Here is a 19,677-nt window from a genome sequence, read left to right on the forward strand (position 1 = left end):
TGAGATCAGAGTCTTTGTGGTATAGGCAGGACCTGATGGCGGCATTCAAGAGAATCCGGAAGGTTTAACCTTGTCTGTGGTATTCTGAGTAGGATTCAAGGATTAAATGACTGTGACGAGCTTCAAACACGCGATTGTGGGGCGTTAGTGACAGACGCAAAAGAATCGCTGGATTCTATTCCGGCCTGACCGAGAACCGATAGCTGAATTCCGCGTGCTGTGACAGAGCATATGCAATCGTTTTCACTGAGAGGATGGGAGGTAGCCACTGACAACGGTGAAACCCTTGCTTAAGCTTGCCATGGAAAGGAGTAAGAAGGATTGGATGAAGACAGTAGGAAATCAGAGAGACGGAAGGGAAGGCATCTTCATGCGCTTATCTGAAGTTCCTACCAATGAATTACATAAGTACCTCTATCTTTATCTTATTGTTATTTTCGTTCATCACCATATCCATATGAGTTTGCCTGACTAAGATTTACAAGATGACCATAGCTTGCTTCATACTAACAATCTCCGTGGGATCGACCCTTACTCGCGTAAGGTTTATTACTTGGACGACCCAGTGCACTTGCTGGTTAGTTGTGCGAAGTTGTGTAATGCCATGGTATTGAGCTACCAAGTTTTTGGGGCTCATGACCGGGGATTATGAGAGCTGTGAAAAAGTATTGTTCACAATTTCGCGCACCAGCAGCATCACGGTCGACGCCTCTGCAGAAGGGAAAGGGAAGGCGGTTGCAGTAATGGAGATGAGCGACTCCACTAGATCTGATCTGCGATACCAGTGGTGCAGTACTCCGAAAATCGAGATGAGCAAACGGCAGCTACATCGTTGCAGAGAGGAAACAAGCGGACTTCTCTGGCGCGTGGGATTATGGAACCTATCTGGGAGAAGATTGCAGAAGAAGATGAAGCTGGTGTGGCGAAACTTGGAAGAGAAATTATGGTTGAGGTGTGGTGGCTGGTGAATGAGGGAACTGAGTTTCGCTGTTTGCATAAGGGGTAGGGTAATTGGGTTATCGGGTCAGCTTGTAAATAGGTTAGGCTTGTTTTTTTTTTGATCCATTGTAAAAAATCGTTAAAAACCCGGCCGGTTTGATCGGTTGACTGGTTTTTTCACCAATTTTTTGCAGACTGATTTTTGGGATCAACCAAACCGGCCTGGTAATCAGTTCCCAGTTAACCCGGTTGAATCGGCCGGTCCGATCCGATTTTCAGAACCATGCTATTTCATGAATTAAATTACCTAAACAAACATGATAGATTACTATCTTCCAACTACTATGTATCAATCATCGTGGCTCACCATAACTACAAGCACACCACGTGTCAAGCACTCTTTTACGTCACCTCATTTCAGCATGTACCGAAAAAAAAACTTTTAGCATAGTAGCACAACCCATATAGATATCTTGAAGCAAGAGGATCCGACAATAGTTGATTGATACAACAGAATTAGCTTAGAATTGTGGGCCAACACTGGTATGGCAGTCGAAGTTATAGTCATATGACAACAAATATATTGAGTGTCTTAGTGTTGTCCTGAAGAGTACACATAACCTACCGATAGCATCACTAAAGAAGTCAGCATATGGGCGTTTGGTAGGCTTTTTGTGAGAAAAGAAAAGGAAGCAGAGTTGCAACTCGGGACTGGGCAAGACTTTTGTCACACATTAGTTAAGGCAATTGAGAAGAACCTGCAGGTCTCAAGAAATATGCAAGTGAATCTATATGACAGAGGTAACTCTGAATTTATTGTGGATGAGATTACATCGACAGGAGGTAGAATTGCTTTGAGTAATTGTCGGATTTCACTATCAGGGCAAATTTGTGATTATAGTTACTTTCAAGCCCTTCATTATGCATGTTGTCACGTGCTTGCAGCCTGTTCATATTGTAGATTGGATTGGAGAACTTATATTGATGATGTGTATCGGGTCAACATCATGTTCAATGTTTACAAGATGGATTTTTCTCCATCGATTCATGATGGTTTGTTACTCCCATTCAAGGGTCCTCAAGTTATCCCTGATCTAGGCATGATGCGAGCTTCAATTGGTCGTCTTATAATAAATAGCATGAATGATGCTAACTAAGATTGCTTAAAACGATGTAGTTTGTGCAGGCTTCCTGGTCACACAAGGAGACAGCGTCCTCAGCGACAGGGTGCTTGGATTCTCACGAAGGGAGCGACATGTAGACCCAGTTTGGTGTATTATTTTTATGTTAGTTTTGTTTGTTAGTTTTCTTTAGTATTTCTGTTATGTTCTAGCAATTTGCACGATTTACATTCCTATTTTCGTGTTGCACTTTTTGTGTTATGTAACTTTCCTTTATCAGGGACATTATTTATGTTGTTAGTGACTTCATGATTTTTCTATGTTATTTTACTTAGTAACTTTGTGGTTTTCTAGTCGTTTTCTTTATTTACACATATAACTCAAGTCGAATTTAACTCAAAAGTACCATGCATATCGAAATAAAATACAATATGAAAGAACTGCAACATAATTCAAGAGTAACGAATGAATTACAATCTCACAATTAACAAAAATTAACATAAAATAAATAAAGACATGCAAGTATGATAAAGAAAAATAATAACTACAAATTATGGTTGAAACTAGATATAGAATTTCAAACTTCCATCATCTACAGTCAACTTGTCGAATTTATGCCGTGTAGTAATGACCCCAGAACCCTTCTCATTTGACGAGGGATGGAACCTATTCCACCTGAAGGATCCATGATGATAACCATTAAACTTAGGAAATAAAATACAATAAACTATTGCAAAATGAACCTCATTCTTAAAAACTACCCACCTTGATGCAAGCGGCCAAAGAATTGTGTCAAACCCTCTAGGACGGAATATAGAAAAGTGCCAAAAATACAAGGTTGTAGTAATGTTAGCAGCCCAAGTAAGTTTTTCACATTCCGTTTAGCAACTCTATAAATATCTGTACAATCAGGATAAAATGGCTGATTCGCAACTATATTTTCTAAGGTTGTCAAGGTCAATAACATAAGGCAACCACCTTAGATGAACTCTAACACTAGACTTGTCCTTGAAAAGTATCACAGGCAACATCATAATGTAACTCCGTGCATAACCCACATAGTATCCTCTATTGCATTAGGGGGCATGATCTTGAACTTGTTCTGGAACCATGCATATGATACTATAAACTCATCAATGCATTCATCCGGTGGCTGCTCAAAACAAATCTTGAAACCACACTTATGTTGGCTTTCCCCTTCTATCAATATTTTAAAGTCACTCAGACATCCACTAACTACATGTCCATCTATAGGATTATCGTGTAAGGTTATCGTGCACTCCTAAAAGAACATGTAAAACGTATATGTCTCGAATTGTCATCATTCTACAAATACACTAATTAATTAGTATCTCATCAAGTTTAAATCAATAATCATTTAGCCTGGCAACATAATATAACCTAACACTCTAAATAAGGCACAGTACGATCATCCATTATCATCTTCTATTACCTATAAATATTTCTTACACATCGAAAAAAAACAATGCATAATTAGAAACAAATAACATATAATAACATAAATTAAGGCAAATCTATAAACTAAATTATTAACATACAATAACTCAATTAGAAGCCTTCGTTATTATCCCTGATATTTAATGTGACATTCATAACATTAAACATATATCATATTCATGTAATCACAAAATTTTAAACCTATAATTTGACCAAAATACCAATCTCCGATCCAAAAGAAATAACTAATTTAATTTCATCATGAACAACCTCTAACAAAGAAAACGAAAAAGCCTTCATTATTATCCCTAATATTAAATGTCAAAGTCATAATTTAACAACTGTAACATATATCATATTCATGCAATCACAAAATTTTAAACCTATAATCCGAACAAAATACCAATCTCCAAAACAAATAACTAACTTAATTTCATTATGAACAATCTCTAACAAAAATAAAACACTACACATCAATTACCAAGCTGTGCTGTGAAAGTGAAAATGGAGGACTCAAAACAATGAGAATAAATCACGAATGGGTGTTGTGATTCTCTAGTTCACATAAATCGTCTCTCTCCTTTCAACTTTATGGGAACGAGTAAATTACACTTGAATCGTTCCAGATCTTTGTGATTTGAGCTTTAAAGCGTTATTTACTGCACCCCGCGATGATTTATACTCAACTTTGCACGCTCAACATCGTGGGACGAATTACATGCTTTTTGAAAATGAATTCCAAACTTAAATCGCCTTAGGGTGCCACTTTTTACTAATTAACATAAAGCTTAGTTAGCTAGGACAATTTATATAAATATAAGAAAAGGAGATTCACGTATCAGAAATTGATTTAGAAAATTCATGTAATATTATATCTCTTTTAGCGGAAACAAAACTAGGATTTTTTGATAACTTTGAGTACTATAAAAATAATTTGCACATATAATAATTTAACGACTTACATGAATATTAATTTAAAAAAAACTCCTCATCATCACCCAATATATATTCGAACACTCATTATGTTTTTCTTAGTTCAATTGACAAAAATAAACTCTTAAAATTTATTTTTCGCAGTGGTAGAGCTTTTCAATGGCAATGGGGCCATGCCCTCCCACCCCAAAAATATATTCTAGCAAAATGAGAACTTTTTCAAAGGTGATGATAAGCTTATTTAGTTGCAATAATTTTTTTATGCAAAGTTAATTAGATGCACTTGATACTCACATAAGGCGAAAGCTAGTACACTCCAGATAAAGTAGGGAGTGCAGCACTCTTTAAAAGTTAACCTATTATTAAAAGTGATCAGGTAAATTAAATTTATTTATTATTGTTATTATTTTTTTGTTATGGGGTGAACAAACAAACCGACACTAACAAAAAAGCTAATTCACTCGTTTAACATAGGACTATCTTTACACCAAAAAAATACTCAGAAAAATTTAATCGAATTCCTCCGTTATTCTGTTATTGTTGATGTGATGTCTTCAAGCATTTTCATTGTTTTGTTTACTAGCAGGTGTTTTTACTATTGTTCTGTCTACCCACAGATTTTGACGCTCTTGAACCCACTCCATTCCACCTCTACCATAAATGGACCTTCAAAGCCGAAAAAATTGCTGCCATAGAAAAGGAAGACGCTGTCTGTCGCTGCTGCTAGTTGGCTAACTCCAAACTGATTCTGTAGAAGAACTGGTCTCCATGAAGGTGCTATGATTCTCAGACGATGACGCAGTCAAAGCACAAAATACATGACAGTTATAACAAGTCCATTATCTTTTATTTCAAATTATCCTCAACTTGTACGTAATAGAATGAAAAATTAAAATATAATTTTATTTAAACAATTATTTGTATTATTTTTATTAATTTATTCAAAAAATAATTAAGTTTTGAAACTAATTGGTATAAAATGTTACAGATATAAAACTAAGAAAAATTTTTATTTGTATAAGAATGAGCCTAATAAATAATTATTCTATTTAAATATAATTAAGAGTATTTCTTTCTTTGTCAACGAGTTATAATTCAAATGACATAATCTCTATATTCACCTAAAAGTTGGTAAAAAAATACTTCTTTTTTTATTAACTTTTTTAAATCATTAATTATTTATTTTACATACTATATAGAAATAAATGAATATAATATTTATTGAGTAGACACAGTTACGTAAAAAAATTTTATTGTCATAGTATTTGAACCAAAGAAAAGAAAATATTATTTTAAGAAAAACTAACAATATATTTTTAATAATATTCTTAATAAAAAATAATAAATTTTAAATATTTTTTAAATAATATATATTAACTAAAATAATATGATTAGGTTATACATAAAATATATATATAACACAATTTTTTATCATTGTGTTTATATTCAATATTATAATTTTATTTCACACAAAACAAAATTTATTTAAATTTTAATATTATTTAAATTTTTTTCTAGATTTAGTACATGAATTTTTAACTTATTTTTTATGTATTATTTATTTTAATTTTAAAGTCCAATAATTTTTTTTACAGACATGTTGTTTTTAATATTTATATGCTATTTTTTTATTTTAAATTTTAGCCCAATATCTGACACTTATAAAAAAATTCTAAAACTTGTAAAAAATGATTAACCTGATTAACAGGTTACCTTTTTAAATCCAGACCATTCAAATAAAATATAACAAATGAATAGTTTAGATTTAACGAATTTACAAGGTGTGCAGCACTCCATACTTAGCAAGGAGCGTTTAAGAATGAGCCCTCACATAACTCAATCACATAGTACTTTTTTATCATTTTTTTTGTCAGTGTACTTTTTTTTTTATCTTAAATTCAACATAATAGCTTTGCTTTGAGTTGGATATTTTAGCATAATGGTTTTGGACTTTTGTTATTTGGCATGCATGTTATAGCAGTGGACATTGATTAATTGCTTAATTTTTTTCTCAATTCAATTTAATGTTATTTTATGTTTTATTAATTTTAAATTAATTTTTTAGATACAAAATTAAGATATTTAATAAGTATTGATGTTATTATATTTAAAGTTTTAATCTTTTAAGTTTTAAACAATTATATTTTCATGTATCATCTTTGAAAAATTAGATAATCTTTTATCCATTTATTCTAAACTTTCTACAGCTATAATGATAAAAGAAAATAAAAAAATTAACTTTTTTTAAGAGAAAGACTAATGTTCCAGAAAAAAAAGTATATTTTCTACGATATCAACATCTATTGATAGTTTTACTATTTTAAAGAATCATAAAAAAATGATCTAATACAACTTTTAAAAGTTCAAAAGATCACATCGAATAAGTTTGATTTTAATTTTTTAGAACCAGATCTTAAAAATAATTTTAAAGCAATATCACCCAAATAAAAAAAAATAAAGTTAAAAGATCTTATCTATATGAAAAGCATTTAAATAGTTATTCCCTTCTTTATTTAGTACAAAGTAGTTGTATTAAGTTTTTGTTTTGAAGTCTTGAAGTCTGAGCACAAAGTCTCAGTCTTACTATATATAGGTTTAGCTCATGAGTAAAAGTTAAGTATATGATGTACAATTATAACATAAACTTGTTAATACAATTTTACTTACTCAAATTCTTTCTTTGTTTTCTATAGTTTATTTTTGTTTTCTTTCTTCTTCTTCTTAATAATTTGTAATTCAAGAAACTTCACATGGTATCACAAGCTTGAGATCTTTGGTACCTTTTTCAATGGCGTTTATCATTGCTGACTCCAAACCTCTTCTCTACCCAATTCCAGATAAATTGACTAAAGATAACTTTGTTACATGGTAGCAACAAGCCTTTTTTGTAATTCTTAGTCAGAATCTCCAAGATCATATTCAACTTGCTACACAACCACCTCAATTTGCAACAGATGCTGATCAAGTTACAGGCACAGTTTTCAAAACATACACAGATTAGAATCTTTAGGATTACAATTTGGGTTCATGGCTTTTAGAATCTATGAATGTTTCTTTAAAAATAGTATGGTACATTATAAGTCAGCCTTTGAAATTGGGAGAAATTACAGCAAGCTCATTTTGCTTCTTCTACTAAAATCAAGTCCAAGCAGTTCAAGCCTTAACTCAAGAACATCAAGAAGATTGTGGACTCATTAGTAGCTATTGGTGCTCTAATCTCTACTGATGATCATATAGAAGCTTTGTGTGATGAACTCATTGAAGAATTAAAATCTGACATGTATACCATTGGAGAAGTAGAAGCTCTGATCTTCTCATTTCTCATGATGATATTGGACAAGTTCAAGCACAATTCTGCTACTACAGCTCAAGTTAATCTTCCTCAATCATTTGCATAAGTTCCAAATGCCTTTGATAGAGGAAATTTTGCTGGTAGGAGAGGAAGAGAAGGAAGTTGAAGTTCTTCTCACTTAGGGAATCATCCTTTTTGTAAATTGCCTGGCAAACTAGGCCACATAGTATTGCAGTGTTTTCATGGTCCTTCCTCTTCCTCACAACCCTCATTCTTCTTCAAAACCAGATCATCCATCATCTCAGAAGCATAATGGTTTTCTAATTTAGGTGCCTCACACCATTTAACTAATGATCCATCAAATCTTTACTCCTCTACTAATTATAATGGTCTTGATAAACTATATGTTGCCGATTTCACAAGTCTTTAAATTTCAAAAATTGACATGACATATCTGACAAACTCTCATACAAATAATGTGTTTCATATTTCAAAGATCACCAAGAATTTAATTAATGTGTCTCAATTTTGTTTGGATAATAATGTTTATTTTGAGTTTCACCCTTTTAATTGTCTTGTGAAATCACAGGTTACCCAAGAGATCCTTCTACAGGGATATTTTAGGAATCACCTATATTAGTTTCAAGACCTTTTTTTACATAAATTTGCTAAAAACATCTTTGCTTATCGTGCTTCTCTCACTCATTGTACTTCTAATAAAATCTGGCATCAAAGGTCTGGCTATCCATCAAATGCCATTGTTAAAGCTGTGATACAATATGGTAATGTTCCTACCAATTCCAATAAAATTGAACCTTTCTTTTGTGTTGATTATTGGCTTGCTAAAATGCACACGTTACCATTTTCTGATTCTACTACTAAATATCACTCTCTTCTTGAATTAGTATATGTGAATGTGTGAGGTCATACAAATATTATATTAGTTTTGTAGATGCATTTACTCGTTTTACATGCTTATATTTGCTGCAATCTAGAGCTCAAGTCCTTCAAGTTCTAGTTTAATTTAAGAACCTTTTTGAAAAACAAATAGGTTGTTCTCTTAAAGCTTTGCAAACTGACAATGTCAAAGAATTTTTCTCTACTATCTTTAAGTCTTTTTTGTAGGACAATAAAATTCTTCATAGACCTTCTTACCCCTATACTTTCTGTTAATGAACCTTAAGGCACTATGCCAATTTTAGAAATAGAAATTTAGCTACTAAGAACGAATTCATCTTCACATGATTCTACAACAGTTACCTTGAATCAACACCCTATGATAACAAGATTCAAAGCTGGCATTCACAAGCCTAAAGCTCTTCTTGCTGTCTCTCCTGAACTTCATCTTTTGTACAGAATGTTCCTTCTTCCACAAAACAAGCTTTCACATGTCCTTATTGGATCGATGAATATAAATCCCTTCTAAGAAACAACACTTGGACCCTCACTACACCACCTCCAAACTCTACAATCATTTGTTGTCGATGGGTTTGTGCTATAAAATGAGCTCCAGACAATTCAGTTTTGAAGTCTCAGGCCAGACTTGCGGCCAAGGCTGTCATCAGTAGTGTGGAGTCGATTTTGATAAGATTTTTATTCCTATCATCAAACCTCCAACTTTGTCGTCACGATCATAGTTGTAAGAACCGAATTGGTGATTGAGCCGATTAAATTACTGGTTTATTAGTTTAATCGATAAATTACTAGTTAAATCAATAGAATCGATCTTACGTAAATAAAAAATGAAAATACTAAACAATATGAATAATAGATACATCAGATGTTCAATTCACTAGGTGTGCTGGTTATCCTAATATTAAGATTTAGGTAGATAATTTGGAAATGTAATGTGTTTTTACTTTATTCGGCCAATTTTAGAGCAATTGTTCATATTGTTTACAAAAGTCATTGTCTATCTAGTAAAGTTTATAAAAAATATAAAATAATCAAAAGTTTACAATTAAAATTTGAAATAAATATTTTCACTAATATTTTAAAAACAATCAAGTTTCAACAAATTATATTTAACAAGTTATAATCCAATTATTATTAAATAAATATATAAAATTTTAGTATTTATTCATAATAAAGATTTTTTAATTTTATTTTCATACTAAAGTAACTATTTTTTATCTCAATAAATAATTAATTAGTTTATATTTATTATATTATTTTTATTAAAAAATAATATTTAATAAATATCCTATAATCATATATAAAAAGAATAATGATATTGTAATTAATAAAAATATTTGATATTTTTATTTATATATTTTTAATAACGTTTATATTAATAATTATGAATGATAAAAAATATAATTAATTTAAATATAAGTGAATATAAAATTAAAATAATATTAACAAAATTATTGTATATTTTTATTATATAATTAATAATTAACATATAAAATAACAAGTGATAACATAGTTTAATGACAAGGAAGCATGCAAAAACAAGAGGACCTAGGTCTAAATTACATTTTCAACAATTTTAAAATTTTTTTTAGAACAGTTTGGTTGGAACAATTTTTATTGGTTTTTACTAATTTTAACTAGTTCTTGTCGATTTTGAACGATTCTCACCGATTTTAGTCTTTAAACAGTTATATTATTGGACCGAATCGGTTGAGAATTCGATTCACCAGTTTTTCGATCAAACTGGCCAATCCGATCCAATTCTTACAACACTGCTCATAATTGCTCAATTAAAAGGGTGGTGTTTAAGTCCGTTTGACTTCAACTACGCCTTTCTAAACGGAGACTTAACTAAAATAGAGTACATGTAGCAACCTTGGGGATTTAAATCAGCAAATTCTTCACTTGTTACACCAAACTCAAAACTACTCTCTCTCAATTTGGCTTTCAACCTACTTGAGCTGATCCTTCTTTGTTCACAAGATTTACTCATTCCTCTATTGTGTTTATGTTAGCCTATGTTGATGGCGTAGTTATTACATGAAGTAATACTTAGGAAGTTAATCAATTAATTTTCAATCTTAATTCTTTATTCTCTTAGAAAGATTTAGGCACTCTACATAGATCTTGGTTTAGAAATTAATGAGCTCCCTGACTCTGAGTTACATATTTCTCAATATATGTGAAGAACCATCTTAATAGGGCTGGCATGCTACAATTGAAACCTATGCCAACACCTATGCTGTCCACATTAAAGCTAACCTCTTCTGATTTAGATTTGTTTGAAGATGCTACTTTTATCACTATAGGAAAGGGACTCTAATATGCTACTTTAACCCGTTACACAAACCTCTTCAACAACATTGGCTAGCTGTCAAGCGAATTCAAAGATATCTCTCAGGGGCAATTTCTTAAGGTCTTTATTTAACAGAGTCTTGACTTTAGAATCCTTGCCTTTGCAGATTCTGATTTGGCAAATAACCTTGATGATCGAAGATCAACAAGCAGCTACTACATGTTCTTAGGCTTTAATCCAGTAATTTGGTTTAGTAATAAAATCAAGCTTCAGTGAATAGTTCTCCAATTTCTATGTTTGGAAAATGCATCAGCAAATGTTGTTTGGCTTAAGAATCATCTAAAAGAGAAACTGAAAGTAATAGAAAATTAAGAGTCTCATAAAGGTAGTTGTAGTGGTTAATTTTCTATTTTGATGCTTTGAAGTCTTAGTACAAACTCTCAGCCTTATTATATATAGGTTTTAACTTGTGAGTGAAAATTAAGTATTTGATGTACAATTATCGCATAAATTTTTCAATATAATTTCACTAATTTATTCCTGCTCTTCTCTCTATAATTCAATTCTATTTTCTATCTTCTTCTTGAATAACTTGTAATTCAAGAAACTTCACACAGTATTAAGAAATATCACACAAAACTTATTCTTATACTTGGGCTTAATCTAGAGTTTGGTTCTCACATTTATTTCAATGTGCTCTCTTGTGTTTCATTATGTTTTTTTGCTGATTCTATTGGCACAACTCTTCTAAGAGTTTGTCTCGGTATAGTTTCATTTTTTTAGGCATTAATCTTGTTGTTCATAAAAAAAAAGTTCGAAAAGTATTTTTAAGTCACACTAACATTTTGTCTTATAATTTTTATAATAGATGTTATTTAATATTAATATTTTTTAAGATAAAAATTTAAGTGCAGTCAATTTTATTAAAGTTGATAGTCAAAAATAGTTAAATGATTTGATTAAATTTTTATCTATCGATACTCAATTATCAACTTCACGTAAAGTTAACTGCAGTTGAATTTTCATTTTTTTTTATAATCAATACGTCTTTTTTATGTTTTGGAAGTTATAAAATAATTTAAGCTTATAATTAATTAATAATAATTGTATTTTCAAGCCAACGTTGTTTCTGCATTTTCTCTATTTTTAGCTCAGTATTTTTTGGTTGTCCATGTGCGTGCATTCGCTTCCTCGAACGAAACCCTTGTTTTCTGACCTGCTTCTTCTCATTATTATTCTTCTTCTTCCTGTAGCCAAAACGACGCCGTCCCGCTTGGTTCTGCAGACAAACCCTAAAGATTTGAAAACCAGAGAGAGAGAGAAATTGGCATTTGGCATTGATGGATTGGTGAGTTGAATCGAACAAGAAGATCTAAGTGAGAGTGATCGGTTTGACGCGGTGATGGGTGCTGCGGGTTCCAAGCTCGAGAAGGCTCTCGGTGACCAATTCCCTGAAGGTGAACGTTACTTCGGCCTCGAGAATTTCGGCAACACTTGTTACTGCAACAGCGTTTTGCAGGTCATGAATCCGATTAATTTTCTTCTGTTTGTTCCTTTACTCTATGTTTTGGTTTATCACGTTGGAATTCCATCTTACACATGAAAAGCACGATTTTTTCTATCCAGGGAGGTTGATTTTGGCTTCTTTGTTATCTATAGACATTTTGATTCTTCTATGTTCATTAGTGCATATAGATTGTTATAATAGATTGTGAGAGATTATCGATTAAGGGAATCGGATCCAGGAGAATGTGTTATTTTTGGTTCAGTTTGATTGAATTTTACCAACGAACAAAAAAGATGTGCATTGACATAAAAGATTAAAACTTTTACTTGTTCATTGGGAGAGGTTATTACTTTTAAAAGGAAATGCAGAGAATCTAATTGAAAGAGAGATAGGGAGATGTTTGAGGTTTGTCATATATCACTGCATTGGAAGTAAAAATTTATGAATTGATGGGAAGAATTCAAGTGACTCTCCATTAATTAAGCAAATGCTTTATATACAAGGTGTTTTCACAGTCTGGAATTTGAGGAATATAACTGACTATCGAACTAACTAACTTTAATGGTTTTTCAAATACTAACAAACTATCAAAAATACAAGCTTAGTTCCTTGGACTTGTTGAATTTAAGCAGTCCTCTTTTATGGATGCGGAAAAATTGATTTGTCGAAGTTTCTTTTTCTGATGTTTATTATATCCAATGTTAGCTATTTGGTTTGCCAATTTGAATTGTCTGCATCCGAGTGAGGTACGGTGGCTTAATAGCGAAGCTAATTAACTGTTCTGACTATTTGAAAGGGTACAGTAGCATAATGCCAGTTCATAGGGCTTTCAGAATAGCCAGGCAGAGATCACTTGGTTTATCTGAACTTTTGGCTTGGTGTAGAGTTATTTTAAACCTAAAAGAATGTTGTTTGGATACTCAATATCTGTTGAGGATTCCCATTTAGATTCCTTCTAATATTTTCTTTAGGTTCTTTGCTGATAAAGTGTACCTCCTTTATACAGGCACTGTACTTCTGTGTCCCATTTCGTGAACAATTGTTAGATTATTATGCAAATAACAAAAGCATGGCAGATGCAGAGGAAAATCTTTTGACTTGCCTAGCTGACTTATTTTCACAGGTAATGACTTAATGAGCGTAGAAAATTCTTGGTCTTCTTGAATGAAACCACTATATTGATTGACTTGAGCATGATTTAGCATCAGAGTTCTTTTCACTGATTTTAAGAAAGGAACACATGTTGGGGTTACTTGAGTATCATTTGCAATAGCAACCTTATACTCCATCAGCATCAACTATTTCTAGGGCCCTCTGTCATACTATAAAGAAATTCATAATTCATATTCTTAGTAGTTAGAATCAAACTTGAACACCAGGAATTCATATATAGATTTTTCTTATTTTTGTCTATATGTCGAGGAACAAAAAAAAGCTCCCTGCACACCAAAATAGCCACCAAATATGTGTATATTTACATGTGTTGTTTTATACATTTCAATGCATTTTTCATATTTCAACAAGTATTCTATACAGGATGGCTGAATGGTGACTGAATTTTTGTGTACATATAGCATGATTGATCTAGAAAACATGCGGTTTTGACCTAGAGAGCTGCATGCATCCGTTCAGTTGTTCCTTATAAAGAACATTGTGTCTATCTGCAGATCTAGTAAAGTTGATTAAGAAATGACCTATGTTTAATTTGTATCCCTAGTTTAACATTTATTTTTCTTTGTTAGCCATTGCCATTGGCTGTTTTTCTTCTGAGATATGAGAGATTGGCAGAGGGTTTGCTTCAATGTATTTATGGTGTACATTCTTTAGTAAATATGTTTTTGTTTATCTCTACATTTTGTTCATTTCTATTGATATGTAAGGAATTGGTAGATGTGATTGCATGCATGTCTAGGTGTGTTTTGTTGTATGCTTCAGTATATAAGCCCTGTGCCTGTGAAATGGAAAATTGCTTGAATGCACTTGTCTGCTTCATTTTCACTTAACATACAATTCTTTTGCTGTAGATAAGTTCCCAAAAGAAGAAAACTGGTGTGATTGCTCCCAAAAGATTTGTACAGAGGTTGAAAAAACAAAATGAACTCTTCCGCAGCTATATGCACCAGGTATGTGTTTAGACGGTCAAGAATGAACCAGAAGTCAAAGGATGATTAATCTAGAGATATATATATGTGACTGTAAGAAAATGGAATGTCATTTTGTGGATACAGGATTTTTGGCTTTTATATTTAAGGAAGACGCATGCATACTGTGTTCATTTTGTAAATGTCCCTCTTTAGTTGCTTCTGATTAGTTAATCTTAGTAAAGGATGCTGTAATCTCTGTACTCTTTATTATAGTTCTCTATATATATCACTAGTTAGATCTGGGTTACCCTTGCTAGTCACTTTGTCATTCTTGACAGTAAAATGATTTAGAGTTATAGTTAAACATGAAAGCAACATGTTGAACAGGGAATTCTTTTGAACTATATCATAAGATGATGACCTGTTAAAATGATCACGGCCAGACATATTTTCCCTCTGTATAAAAGTAGATAAACATGAAGATCTGTAGCTGAATTGATACATGTTCATGTTTCTATTGGTTAGTATATAGGTTTTGAGAAACGTAATAATTTCAAATCTATATATGGCAGCTAGGCTGCATAATGGCAATTTGATAAGTTCAAACAAGGTTGTGTGCCTCAATTTGTTTATAGACATCTCCTTCCTAATCTTAGTTCTCTACAAGAGCATGGCATTCTTTATTTATCAAATGTGATGTTATTTCTCTACTAGACTCAATATTCTGTTTGTTGCATGATGTTTCATATTTGTCCTATTCTCTAGGGAAAGTAATTTTAAAGCAGTACTATCATTGTGACTTTAACATTTTGGTAGGATGCCCATGAATTCTTGAACTTTTTGTTGAATGAACTTGTCGACATTTTGGAGAAAGAGGCCCAGTCTGCAAAAGATGATCAAGATCCATTACCGCCTTCTGAAAAGGTTGCAAATGGGCCTATAGCTGGTCCAGTTAATGGCGCCAAGAAAGAGCCTTTAGTTACTTGGGTTCATAAAAACTTTCAGGTGACCTTGATCTGCCCATTTAATGTTTTCGTTTATTCATGTTGCTTGCTCCAGCAGTGAAAATTATCGTAAATTTGTCTGCAGGGAATACTCACCAATGAGACAAGGTGCCTACAATGCGAAACAGTGACTGCTAGGGATGAAACCTTTTTTGACTTGAGCCTCGACATTGAACAGAACAGTTCAATTACAAGCTGTTTGAAAAACTTCAGTTCAACGGAGACATTAAATGCCGAAGATAAATTTTTTTGTGACAAATGCTGCAGGTATATAGCTTTTCATGGCACAGATTGAGTTAGTATTATTAGAAGAGCATACATGTTATTTGTGTGTGTGTGAACTCTTCTGAAGGTAAATTGGGAGTTCAACCATTTCCATTTGAGTGCATTGCTGAGTCATGCTACTTCTTGTTTGACTCAATTTTTCTGTGTAGAGTTGTTTAAACGGCTTAATTTGTTTGGCTCCTTTTGCTAGAAAATAAGTTGGTATCTGTTTTTTGCCTATACTATAAAGTATCCTGGTTTGGGATATATGGTTGTGATCTAACATTATGAGAGAAAAATCAAAGTACCAAACCAAGACAAGTTCACATTCCTTTGAAAATAGACATTTATCTTATTTGTTATCTGAAAGGTCATTGATGGCTGACATTATAAAGTGTGTAAAATGTAAACATTATCTGCTTTAATTTCGTGTCCTTTTACTGTTCTGGTAATGAAGTTGCAATTTTTCTTTTGTCATGTTAGTTTGCAAGAAGCTCAGAAGAGGATGAAGATAAAGAAACCACCTCAAATCTTGGTCATCCATCTAAAACGGTTTAAGTATATTGAACAGCTTGGCCGCTACAAGAAGTTATCTTACCGGGTTGTCTTCCCCCTTGAGCTGAAGCTGAGTGATACCGTTGAAGATGCAGACATTGAGTATTCTCTGTTTGCAGTAGTTGTCCATGTTGGTAGTGGCCCTAACCATGGCCATTATGTTAGCCTTGTGAAAAGCCATAACCACTGGTTATTTTTTGACGACGAAAATGTTGAGATGATAGATGAGTCAGCCGTTCAGACATTCTTTGGGTCATCACAGGAATATTCCAGTAATACAGACCATGGTTACATTTTGTTCTACGAGAGCATAGCCTCTGGTCACAAGAGTTAGATGGAGGAGTTTTTTTAGATAACTGAATCATTTGAACTTGTCTCTTTTTCCTCTGTCTTCTGTTTATTGTTAATTAATTTTCTTTTTTCTTTTTTCTTTTTTTTTAAACCATTTTCCCATTCAACCTGTTTGAGGAGTTGTTATTCATCCTCGATAGGATAAGGGTTGTGAAAATGTATACTTAAATTGATGGAATGTACAGTGGATAGTGGAAGCATGGTTTTTTTTCCCCTTCCCACAATAAGAGCAGATAGAGCAGTATATATATGGCAAGAGAGTATTTCACGGACCATGTATTCATGGTATCAAATGTTTAATCGAACATTAGATACACAATTCACAAATCAATGGCAATTTCAACTCATGGTAATTTTTCTGTATTACAATAGTTTGCTAGGGTTTTGTCTCATCAATAAAATCTATCTACCCGGTAATTGCTATCTAGTGACTACAATGCAGTTATGCAGGGATAATAGCTTTATAAGTTTATCCAAAATAAATCGATGCAGGGCTTCAGCTCCATCTCCATTTGGCATCACTTCTCAATTTTAATGCGAAATTATTGAAGCAACTAAAACCAAAACTTACCTATAGATTAAAAATTTATAAGAGGGTATTTAGGAACTTCACAAATGAGTTAGATTACTTTTATCAAGATTGCTACTCATCTTTTAAAATTTAAATACTATTCTTCACCCACTCAGCCTTTAAATCTAACATTTTATTATTTTATTTTTTAATTAATCATATTTTTTATTTTTAAGAAACTACTACTATTTTTATTTAATTTAAATTTTATAATCATTATACTTAGCACTATAAAAATAGTAACCACCTCTAATTCAAATTTTGTTTGGAGAAGGTGAATATTAAAAAAGAGATAGCGATAGCAGTGGATAATAATAATATCGTGGGATGGACTGAAGGAAGATATCAAGCTGGTTGGAGAGTATAGTAACAACTGGTTAAACCATGTGCCTCTTAATATGCTGCATCCGGGTTCAAATTTTGGTGAGTGTATCAAGTGTTGAATATGAACCTTTAAATATTGTGTGGGTGAGTGTGTAGTGTGGATGTGTAGTGTAGGTGTATTGTGATGTCTAGGATTGGGGTTGTCCAATCCAATTGACAAAAAAAAAATGAAAGATTGGTGAGATGGGAATATGAAGAATAAATTATAGCTTGAAGATGGAATCAGGTGCAAGAAAGATGGGGAGTAATCTTGAGCAACTAACAAGATGCATTTTCGAAAGGTAGGAGTATATTATTGATAATTTCCCTTGTTTGTGTGCATTAGGAACTTATCTATGTTGTTGTTTTACATTAGCTGTTTTTCGAATTGTTTCATAATATATCTAAAATAATAAAATAATATAGAAAATATTTTTAATACACATCTAAAATTCATTTAAATATGTGCTTATATTTTTTTAATATAAATAATTTTTATAATAAGATAACACATAAAATATATTTGGTACACATCCAAAATTTGTTTAAATTTGTATTTATATTTTTTTTAACATAAATAATTTTTTAACACATCTAAAGTTATAAGATTGCTCACTAAATAATTTTTTAACACATCTGAAATTCATCTAAAAATAATTATATTTATTACTCTTGTTATATAATCATATACCACACCTAGAACCGTAAAAAATGAGTATTATTTTAATTTTAATTTGGTTAGAATTTAATTTTAGTTTGTTATTTTTGTTTTATTAGGTTTAAATTTAAATATTCTAAATTCAAGAAGATATGATTTTGAAGTTTAAATATATGAGAGAGAATTGAGACATAATATCTAAAAATAATTATTATAATTATCTTGTTAAATTTTTATAGATAAATAGCTGATTAAAAGATAAATTTTAATAGATACCTAGTTGCACTACACTTTTATTTAAACCAAAAAGAACAAAAATTAGGTTTTCTTTTTAATAAAAATAATTTAATAGTTTGTTTTGTTTTAACTTTTTTAAGTTAATTTTTATCAATTATATCAGGTGTGTATCAGTTATCAATATAAAAGATATATTGAATAAAATTATTTTTAAAGTTTTTCCTACTATATTTTATCTTTATATATTACATCCACCAAATGTACATCATCAATCACCGAACACCAAGAACGGCGGAATGAAATGAGCCTAACGGATATTCCTAAGAGTTAAGTCTTAAAGTAGTCCTTGAACTTGAACTCGAGCCTCGAAGTGATTCCTGAAATTAATAATTCCTCAAATTCATTTCCGAAATTGCACTCTGGGACTCATAGTAGTCCCTGAGACATTTTCCGTTCATCAGAACCTTAAAACGATGTCATTTTAAACCAAAAAAATAAAAATAAAAAAAAGGTGCAGCATAGACCCCCCCCAATTCGAACCAAAAAAAAAAGAAAAAAGAATAAAAGAAACTTCATCCCCATCCCCAACCTTCCCCTTCCCCTTCCCTTTATCCTTCTCCATCCCCATCCCCATCTTCTTTTCCTTCTCCTTTCCCTTTCCTTTCCTCTTCTAATTAAACGGATCATGCAACTAGCTTCATTCCAAAACATTCAACTCATCTGTCTCAGAAAATTCTTTTAAATTTTTTTACTATCAACAACCACCACTGCAAACTAAAAAGAAATGGCAATTTTAATAACAAGATTTCTGAAATTAATAAAATTCTGATCACTACTCTTCCCACTCTCATCATCACTCTCATATTGTCCGCCACTCAACCTCCACCGCGCAGTACCAACAACCACCTGCTTATGACTCCTCCTCCTCCTCCTCCATCTTCACTTTCTCATCTAGCAGCGATAACAACAACAACCAGAACATATATGTGAAAGAAAAAGTGAAAAGTTGGGAAAGCAGAAGGGGAAGGGGAAGGGGAATGGGAAGGGGAAGGAGAAGGGGTTGGGGATGGGGAAGGGAGAGATTGGGGGATGAGGATGGGGATGGAACAGATTAAAAATTGGGAGGGGG

The 19,677-nt window shown here is 32.1% G+C and overlaps 1 protein-coding gene across 1 annotated transcript; it reads left to right on the forward strand.

The window, feature by feature from the left end:
* Window positions 1–12,078: 12,078 nt before the first annotated feature.
* Window positions 12,079–17,012, forward strand: LOC107469149 (ubiquitin carboxyl-terminal hydrolase 4). Its single transcript, XM_016088530.3, has 6 exons — window positions 12,079–12,473; window positions 13,468–13,584; window positions 14,486–14,584; window positions 15,362–15,550; window positions 15,635–15,816; window positions 16,297–17,012. The coding sequence occupies exons 1-6, from the start codon at window positions 12,357–12,359 to the stop codon at window positions 16,700–16,702; spliced, it is 1,110 nt and encodes a 369-aa protein (XP_015944016.1). The 5' UTR covers window positions 12,079–12,356; the 3' UTR covers window positions 16,703–17,012.
* Window positions 17,013–19,677: the final 2,665 nt, after the last annotated feature.

The sequence above is a fragment of the Arachis duranensis genome, chromosome 10 (assembly GCF_000817695.3).
Source record: "Arachis duranensis cultivar V14167 chromosome 10, aradu.V14167.gnm2.J7QH, whole genome shotgun sequence".
Lineage (NCBI taxonomy): Eukaryota > Viridiplantae > Streptophyta > Magnoliopsida > Fabales > Fabaceae > Arachis > Arachis duranensis.

Excerpts from the sequence above, each read along its gene's own strand:
- LOC107469149 (XM_016088530.3), top strand. The coding sequence starts at position 12,357 with ATGGGTGCTGCGGGTTCCAAGCTCGAGAAGGCTCTCGGTGACCAATTC. Across the intron at positions 14,585-15,361 it reads TCCGCAGCTATATGCACCAG|GATGCCCATGAATTCTTGAA; the intron begins GTATGTGTTTAG and ends ACATTTTGGTAG. Across the intron at positions 15,551-15,634 it reads GGGTTCATAAAAACTTTCAG|GGAATACTCACCAATGAGAC; the intron begins GTGACCTTGATC and ends ATTTGTCTGCAG.